The sequence below is a fragment of the Mandrillus leucophaeus genome, unplaced genomic scaffold (assembly GCF_000951045.1).
Source record: "Mandrillus leucophaeus isolate KB7577 unplaced genomic scaffold, Mleu.le_1.0 Scaffold334, whole genome shotgun sequence".
NCBI lineage: Eukaryota > Metazoa > Chordata > Mammalia > Primates > Cercopithecidae > Mandrillus > Mandrillus leucophaeus.
Window position 1 is genome coordinate 2,568,189 of NW_012103521.1, and position 10,185 is coordinate 2,578,373.

At 35.5% G+C, this 10,185-nt stretch overlaps 1 protein-coding gene across 1 annotated transcript in view; it reads right to left on the reverse strand.

The window, feature by feature from the left end:
- The window catches only part of TMTC2 (transmembrane and tetratricopeptide repeat containing 2), a 489,459-nt gene that overhangs the window by 210,000 nt on the left and 269,274 nt on the right, over positions 1-10,185 (reverse strand). Inside the window, exon 4 of the mRNA XM_011988660.1 lies at positions 5,896-6,010. Within this exon, the coding sequence (XP_011844050.1) occupies positions 5,896-6,010 (115 nt within the window). The remainder of the gene's footprint in view (positions 1-5,895; positions 6,011-10,185) is intronic.

A 10,185-nucleotide genomic window follows, 5' to 3' on the forward strand; every position in this document is an offset into this window, starting at 1 on the left:
TTAAATGTAGTCAGCTACTTTGTAATCAGTTTTATCTAGCTTAATAAAAAATACTAAGAAGTCTAACTATTGCATGAAATATCACTTCATCAAAGATTTGACAGAACTCACTTGTGAGATGCCTTGACTCAGTTCCTTGTTGAGATAATTCCTTAATATTGTTTCCAAAGTTTTCCAACGTTTTTGATTGAGATTGCCTATCTCTTCTTGGGCCAAATTGACCATTAATATTTTCCAGGAAGAAGTATATATATTACTAGGATTTTCATATATATTATTAGTGTTTTATTATTTTAAGCATATATCCAGTTATAACTCTTTTCTCATTCTTAAAATTGTATATTTGAGATTTTATAATTTGCTCTGTATTATCCTTACCCAGAGCTGCTGATCTTCCAGAGAACAAGATCTTAGATTATGCATTACTTCCTATTGTTTCTCTGCATTCTGATTTATTTATATTTTCTCTTTACTTCTCTTAAATTTTTAGTTTATTTTCTTACTCATTTCTTAGCTTCTCAGATTGGGTATTTACTCAGATTCTTACAACACAGAACAAAATGACAACTAACTTTCAGTAGCAAAATCTCTATCATCAACAGACATAATTCTTCCATTAGGTAAGATAATCAAGAATTGACTATAGCATGTTAAATTCATCTGCATTCTGAAATCTAATTCCTAATACAATATTTAATGTTCTACTGAATTGCCATTTTAAATATCATTTGGAACAGACTGAAACAAATCCATAACAACAACGAAAAGACGTTGACTATTTCTTAGCCTAAAAATCAATTATATTTCACATTGCAGTGAGTGGTGTGGTGAAGAGGTTGGAAGTGAACTCTATACTTATAAAATTAGACAGTGTAAATCATTGAGCCATGATTCATCTGCTTTGTCTCTGAAAATGTATTATACGTGAAAAGACAAACCAACCTCATAATGCAAATCTATTAAACCTGGTCTTAATAATTTTTTGTATGAAATAACAGATTTTAGTAAATTTGACAATATGAATAAAAGGCTAAATACAAGGCTGTACAATAAATGCATGATATCTATTGTTATTAAGAATAGAATTAAGTACTGTTTAAATTTCATATTATATAACTACTGTCTGTAAGCATGGATTCAAATGATATCAAACGACATTATAATTAATAGATTTAGAATTAAAAATGCCTTCTGTAGCACTTTCTTCTTGAAGGCAGCTCTCAGCACAGGTGTGCAAATCCAATGATAAATTTTTTAACAAAATTCTATACCATGAATTCAGTAAACTCACTAACAGTTACTAAAACCTTATATTCTCTAATATATTTAATTCTAAATATTTTATTTCTCTATGTAAAGGTTATTTTTTTTGTAAATTTGAAACATATATACTGAGGCTTTTTTCCCAAACCTTTGGTTTATTTCTGCCTGAAGAAATACCACAATGAGATATCATCTCACACCAGTTAGAATGACGATCATTAAAAAGTCAGAAAACAACAGATGCTGGAAAGGATATGGAGAAATAGCAACGCTTTTACACTGTTGGTGGAGTGTAAATTAGTTCAACCACTGTGGAAGACAGTGTGGCGATTCCTCAAGGATCTAGAACCAGAAATACCATTTGACCCATTACTAGGTATATACTCAAAAAATTATAAATCATTCTACTATAAAGACACATGCACAAGTATGTTTACTGCAGCAGTATTCACAATAGCAAAGACTTGGAACAATCCCAAATGCCCAACAATTATAGACTGGATAAAGAAAATGTGGCACATATACACTACAGAATACTATGCAGTCATAAAAAAGGATGAGTTCATGCCCTTCACAGGGACATAGATGAAGCTGGAAACCATAGTTCATAGCAAACTAACACAGGAACAGAAAACCAAATACCACATGTTCTCACTCATAAGTGGGAGCTGAACTATGAGAACACATGGACACAGGGAGGGGAATATCACACACCCGGGCCTGTTGGAGGTTGGGCGCTAGGGGAGGGATAGCATTAGCAGAAATATTTAATGTAGATGACGGGTTGATGGGTTCAGCAAACCACCATGGCACATGTATACCTATGTAACAAACCTGCACGTTCTGCACATGTATACCAGAACTTAAAGTATAATAATAAAAAGAAAGAATTAAAAAAAGAAATACAAGTGTTGCACACACAGTCAGAATGTCTTAGGTTCATATATTGGTTCCTCTCTTTACTTTCTGTGTGACCTTAGACACACTACCTCTGAGTCTCAGCTTCCTTGTGTTATAGGCTTCCTTGGAATAAAAACTATGATAACATACGTAAAGAACTATGAAGAACATTTAGCACACAGAGGTAATTAAAGCTACTGCTACTAAAGAAAAACAATTAAAATTATCCCATCATTTTACAAACATGGAATATAACTCTTTGTGTATACCTCTTGGATATAACTTGATTTCATTCCTGAAAAAAGCTGTCCTCAAATATTTACGATCTTATAAAGTAATGTTCCTTAAATTTCAGATAGAAATCTACATCACTCATACGATTGCTTACTTTGTATTTTCCAGGATCATCCCTATTTTTCCTCTATCTTTACCTATAACAATATTCATATGTGCTACTTAGATGTAGTACATATGTTACTATATACATATATTACATATATTACATTGAGTAATATATGTACATCTGTTATGCTGAGGGCCTAACAGAAGCTTACAATTCCCAAAACCTTCTAAAATGCATGAACAAATGTACGTATTCCACGCCAATTAACACAAATAGGTTTGTTCTATGCCTCTGTCATAAACATCTTTAAAAGATATAACTGTAATTGATGATAGGACAAGTGATTAATGCATGCTATTATCTCAAACAGGTATTATCACGTTATATGTCCTAGAAAGACTGAGCAAAGAAATTTCCTTCTCTTTTGGGAGTTAAGATAGAACAAGAAATAACTTCTGCACACCAGAGAAAATTATGTACATCTGAAAACTAAAATTTTCTCTTTAACAGTCTCTAAACTTTCTACGAGAAAACTTTTCTTTTTCTACCTATGCAAATAAGTAGACAAAATGTTTGTTCCTATAAATATGATACCAAACTTGTTTATAATATTATATATTGCAAAGGTGTATTTTTTAAAATATTTGATTTAAAATCATTGAAAAATTTACCTATTTTAAAATAGAATTATTGATGTCAGAATTCTGTCAAAGCCAATACTTTCAAATCATTGCCAATATTTCTTGTGGAATTTAAGCTTCTCCGTTTAGGGTGACAGATAAGTGTGGCTTAAAGACCCATCATATTAGTAAAAAATATTGTGAAACTATATTTGGCACTTACGACATAACCCATTTCCAACAATTAGGGGGAAAAACTGATCTTGCCAATAACCACTTTTCCAGCAAAGACTTTTCACTGGGGTTTGGGAAGGTCAATTCACATGCTGTCATGATTTACATATGCATCCACAGACAGACAAAGTCTTAAGATATAATTTTAAAATTGCATGTCAAGTGAAATTTTCTAATTAAATACATTTCTCAGTAAAGAATAAGCTTGGATAAATGCTTTGAATCCTTGTCCAACAGGTATCGCAAAGAGGTGGGCAACATTTTAACCATGGACTATGGATAAGACAGAGAGAAACATTTCAATGAAGAGGTGTTGGTTGTTCAGCTTACTTTTCTTCCAAAAATATATGAAGGATGGGAGCCAGGAAAGCAATATCCCATACTGCAAGGCAAGAGGCCCCTCTGACATCACTGTCAGATGCGAAAAGTGTAAAGAACATATGTGTGAATATATCAACCTCATAAGGAGGTTCTTTTTCATAAAATAAAAATAGTATTAATAAAAATATAGTAGTATAACACTATTTAGATGAAGAGGACTTGAGCCTTTGTAGGAGTACCTAGATATGTATTTTCATTCAAGAAAAGAAACAGATACAAATTCAAATCAGTTCAGCAAAGAAGATGGTAAGATATATGGTGAAACAGGACACAGAAGAGAGTAGGTAGAAGGAACAGTGCACTGGAGCAGGTGTGCTTCATGTGAAAGAATTCCAGGTGACAAAGAGAAAATTACACACTGTGCAAGCCAACACAAAACATATCTGCTGACCTAATTCAGACCACAGGCCGCTAGATTGGGATCCCAGTATTAAAGCCTACGAGGTTAAACACAACGGCAACGTAAGAACAAAAAATTAAAGCAGAGCTTATCCTGTCTGCTTTCCCTTAAATATCTAGATTTTTCTTCTTTATTTTTAGTTAAATTTTATTTTAAAGTATCTGTGCCTTTAGACTTAGCCAATACAAAAGATTCAGGTAACCAGAGCATAAATACATATTTTAAAAGTTTATAGATTAGCCTGATGCTGTCAATATCACACAGCATTCATTAAACTCAAGCAGCAAGCATCTCATTTTTCCTAGGATCAGTCATCTTCCTAGAGAGAACTGGTCCGCCTCCATTCCATTCCAACTCTGGAAGTGCTGTCAATGGAAGTGACTCATTGCCCCTCCCACATCACTCAGTGTTTCAACCAAGAGAGGGCACAGGACTGCAGGAGGGTCAGTCCAACAACTTTTTCCGGGATTAATACAGACACTGAGACAAAACAGTTCTCTTTCCTTCTGAGATTGAGAAGAATAAGGATGCTATCTATATTCACACAGGCACAGGAGTCATCTTTCCCATTGTTATAGAGTACCACAGAAAATGGAGCAAACCCAGAAGAAACCAGAGCCACAAAATGGAGAAACATTCCTGAAACACAATCAGGCACTAGATCTAACTAGGCCTGCATCTAGTCAATCCAGGAATTTCCAGTTAGGGGAGTTTATACATTCTCTGGTGTGTTCAGGCAAGCTTAAACTGGATTTCTGTTACTTATAAACAAAATGTTCTCATAAATATAAGAGACAAAGAAGATATGTGAGTTTGTTTTGCATTTATCTACTCACATCTCATTGCACCAGCTAGGACTGTCCACTCAAAGAACAAAACCAGTTTTTCCCCTAGGGATTTTTCTAACCCAACATATAATAATATCCTAAATGATCCCAACCTCACTAATAATCATCAGTGTCTATGAAGAGGAAAACAAAAAAGAACCATGACCTTACTCACTCACTTTTCCGGTGTAGCGCATATTCTATACATACTTTGATATGGCAATTTTTTTTAATGGAAGACAAAATCTATCATTAATAATCAAGGCTGGGCACAGAGGTTCACACCTATAATCCCAGCACTTTGAGGGGTAAGGCAAGAGAATTGCTTCAGGCCAGGAGTTAGGCACCAGTCTGGGCAATATAGTGAGTCCCCATCTCTACAAAAAAATTTAAAAATTAGCCATGCATGGTGACAAGCACCTGCAGTCTTAGCTCTTTGGGAGGCTGAGGCAGAAGGATGGCTTGAGCTCAGGAGTTTGAGGCTGCAGCAAGCTATGACAGTGCCTCTGAACTCTAGTCCAGGCCACAGAGTGAAATACTGTCTCAAAAAATTAATAATGCTAATGATCAATGCATGATTTACATAACTCTCATACGTAACAGGCTTATTTTATGAACTCATCTAAGTATTAATGGAACAAACATTTTAAGAACTAAAAAATATTTAAACCAATGTTTATGTAACATGGCATACCGCTTCCAAAAAATTCAGGCATAACACATAAGTACACATGAATATTGATGATGTGGTCCAAAACAAAGAAATCACAACCACCATCCACCTAATAGTCTCAGAGGCATGATTAACAAAAAGACCATTTCAGTACAATAGCTATCATCATCTCCATTTCCAGCAGTTAAATCAATAGTCCCTCTTACTGCAGGTTTCAAAGATGAACCAAACCAGAGAAAGCAAGGCATACTCACAAATTATAAAGCATGTCAGCCATGTTGCTGCGGTAATACAAAGCATTTCTATAGGCGCTTTCAGCTTCAGAAATTTTGCTCTGACTCTTCAGAACATTTCCAAGGTTACCCCATGCTGCCAAGAAGAAAAAGAAATTCTCAGACTGAGCATCAATCCAATTATACATGACATAATATCAGGCCATCAGGAAGTACCACAGGGAGAGAAAACCATCATAAAACATTTTTAAGAAGGAAAATTTATTTCCTTTATACTCTAACATTTCATCAAGCCAGGAGATTAAATATAATCAAAGCCTTAAAAAATTAAAGTAATTATTATGTCTCAAAGCAGATATACATATACAGTTCATCATAAGGCCAAGAACAATGTTATCTTAAGATCACCTACAAAGGCTTCATGCTCTTCCAGATTTCAGTAGGGGTCTTCATGGTCTGAAATTATTGTATACTTACTGGGCCAGAAACTGCAAGAAATGATCTTAAAATAAACAAATATTTCATTCAAGTATGAAAGAACTGATAAATGGCATAGAAGATCTGGAGATGAAAAGCAAAAAAACTAAACAAGATCAAAGCTATAAAGAAGCTTACCAGGCATCAGAATACATCAATAAAACATTATAGATATAATGTTCTTTTGTACTCTTTCTGCTTATGAGCTCACTTCCCTGAAAATAGCTATTTCTACACTTAATCATGCTGAAAATTAAATATATTTTCTATGTACCCTCTTTGTTCTCCACAAATAATAGTAATTTTTCAACATTAAAAATAACAAAAGGCGCAGCACCAATATTTGCCCCCACAGTACGGCTCTCCAATGAACTTTGCCCTCAAACTTGGCTGCTTCTCTTGCCTTCTTACTTCCCTACAAGGAGATGGGGTATTGAGTCCTGAAAGCAGAGTCCCCCAGCAAATGATAGAGATGAGAAGAAGGGTCATGTGTGTTGATATATTTATTTGGGTGACTACTGACTGTACCTGAAAAATGAAAGGGTTTTGAGTTTTTAATTTTAATGCAAAAAAGTACAGAATCTTTCAATCTCGATTTGCCTGTGTGCCTCTAAGAAATTTAAAACTCCTGTGCTTCAGTTTACTTTATCTGTAAACTGGGAAAATAGTGTCTCATCTGTTTCATGATGAAGATGAAGTGTCTTAATATACACAAGCTGTTTAAGGCAGTGTCTGAGGCTGGGCACGATGGCTTGCACCTGTACTAGCACTTGGGGAGGCCAATGAGGCGAGCGGATTGTTTGAGCTCAGGAAGAGTTTGAGACCAGTCTGAGCAACATGGTGAAACCCCGTCTCAACAACAAATACAGAAATTAGCCTGGCGTGTTAGCACATGCCTGCAGTCCCAGCTACTTGGGAGGCTGAGATGTAATGATTGCTTGAGCCCACAGAGTCGAGGCTACAGTGAGTCATGATCACGCCACTGCACTCAAGCCTGGACGACAGAGTGAGACCCTCTCTCAAAAAAATAAAACAAAACAAAATAAAAAAAACAAAGACAGTGCCTGAAACATGGTAAACACTCAATAAATATCGCTATTATCATTAATATTATTGTAGTTGATACTCTTTACAATTTATAGTAGTTAAGCATTTCTTACAAAAATAACATTAAATACAATGCACTTTATGACCTTATGTTATCTACAGAGAATACTAATCCTTCATGTTTGCAACGTCATATACCTTCTTTGCTTCCAGTGGAAAACAGGGGAAAGGCACTGAACTCACAATTATGCAATAGCTAATAGGGCCATGTACCATGCCACACACTTGACATATATCATCTCACCGAGCTCTCAACACAGTTCCTTACATAAGTGCCCATTCCCCAGATGAGGAGACAGAGGCACTAAAGAATTTGTTTGTTTGTTTGTTTATTTATTTATTTATTTTTGAGATGGAGTCTTGCTCATCGCCCAGGCTGGAGTACAGTGGCACGATCTCGGCTCACTGCAACCTCTTCCTCCCTGGTTCATGCCATTCTCCTGCCTCAGCCTCCCGAGTAGCTGGGACTACAGGCGCCGCCACCACACCCAGCTAATTTTTTTGTATTTTAAGTAGAGACGGTGTTTCACCGTGTTAGCCAGGATGGTCTCGATCTCCTGACCTCGTGATCCACCCTCCTCAGTGCTGGGATTACAGGCATGAGCCACCACGCTTGGAGGCACTAAAGAATTTGTGAAGTTAATACTGAAGTGTTAGAGCAAAAACGCTAATCCGACACTGGCTGTTTCCAAACTTTTTCTCTCCTCGACCTAACATTTTCATACCACATTTCATCTTTCACTGCAAACCAACATTCACATACCAACATTCACAGAGGCCTCGGCATTATGAGTCCATAGAAAATTGTATCCTTTAAATTAAAAGACAAAATAGTGTAAAGTATTGTCAAATTAAACTACTAAATGAAAAGAAAATAAAAAGTAGGAAAACAGTAAAATAAATTATAATTATCTTTAAACATAATAGGCATAATACCATACGTATTCTATACCACAAATTAATAAGATATGCCTCTATGGAAATTTTTAATAATTAGGCAATTTTAAAACCCCCATTCCTCCCAAAGTTCTGCTCTGATTGTGTGATTAGTAAAAGAGAACATATTTACATTGGAATCTCTCTGAGAAATGCATTCAAATGTTAATTGAAGCACCAGGAAATCCTCATTACAATGGTATCCCACTTTGATAGTAGTCCTAGAACATAGATGATTAAAAAAAACTAATACAAAGACATACCTTTGAATATTTTAAGACATACTTCCAGTGAAAGAAATTGATTTCTTTAGATACTTACATCTCAAATAAATAATAAACTAATAAGTGCTTCTCCTGTTGACAATAGACATATACAGGGATATCGTGGAGATGTTGTGGGTGTAGGTTCAGACCACCAAAATAAACTGAGTATCACAACGAAGTGAGTCACATATTTTTTTTTGGTTTTCTAGTGCATATAAAAGTTATATTTACACAATAATATTATCTAATAAGTGTGCAATAGCATGATGTCTAAAAAACAATGACACACCTTAATTAAAAAATACTTTATTGCTAAAAAATGCTAACAATAATCTGAGCCCTTGGTGAATCTTAACCTTTGGGCTGGTGGAGGGTCTTGCCTTAACACTGATGGCTGCTGACTGGTAAGGGTGATGGTTGCTGAAGGCTGGAGTAGCTGTGACAATTTCTTAAAATAAGACAAAATAAAGTCTAGCATATCAATTAACTCTTCCTTTCATGAAAGACTTCTCTGTAGCAGGTGATGCTATTTGATAGCATTTTATCCACAATAGAACTTTCATAGTTAGTCTCAATCCTTTCAAACCCTGCAACTGCTTTATCAACTAAGATTACATAATATTCTAAGTGCTTTGTTGTCATTTCAGCAATGTTCACAGCACGGTCACCAGGAGTAGACTGCACCTCAAGAAACCACTTTCTTTGCTCATCCATAAGAAGCAACTCCTCATCTGTAAATATGTTATCATGAGATTGTAGCAATTCAGTCACATCTTTAGGCCCAGTTCTAATTCCACTTTTCTTGCTCTCTCCACGACCTCTGCAGTTCCCTCCTTCACTGCAGTCTTGAGCCCCTCAAAGGTATCTGCAAGGCCTGGAATCAGCTTCTTCCAAATTCCTCCTAATAGTGATATTCTGACCTCATTCCATGAATCACAAATGTTCTGAATGGCATCTAGAATGGCAAATCCTTTCCAGAAGTTTTCCATTTACTTTACCCAGACCCATCCGGGGAATCACTGTCTAAGGAAGCTACAACCTTACGAAAAGTTACTTCTTACATTAGAAGACTTGAAAGTCAAAATAATTCCTTGATCTATGGAACAAATACTGTGTTACTATGCATGAAAACAGCATTAATCTCCTTGTGCATCTCTATCAGAGTTCTTGGGTGACCAGGTGCACTGGCAATGAGCAAGAATCTTTTGAAAAGAATTTCTTTCTGAGCAGTAGGACTCAACATTGAGCTTAATACATTCAGTAAGCCATGCTGTAAACAAATGTGTTGTCATCTAGAAAATACACTTCCACTTATAGAGCAGAAGCAGAATAGATGTAGCATCATTCTTAAGGACCCTAGGATTTTTTGAATGTTAATTGACCAATGGCTTCCACTTAAGGTTAACAGTTGTATTAGCCCACAAAAAATAACAGTCAGCCTGTCCTTTGAAAATATGAAGCCAGGCACTAACATCTAGCTATGAAAGTCTTATATGGTATATTCTTCCAATAGAAATCTGTTTTA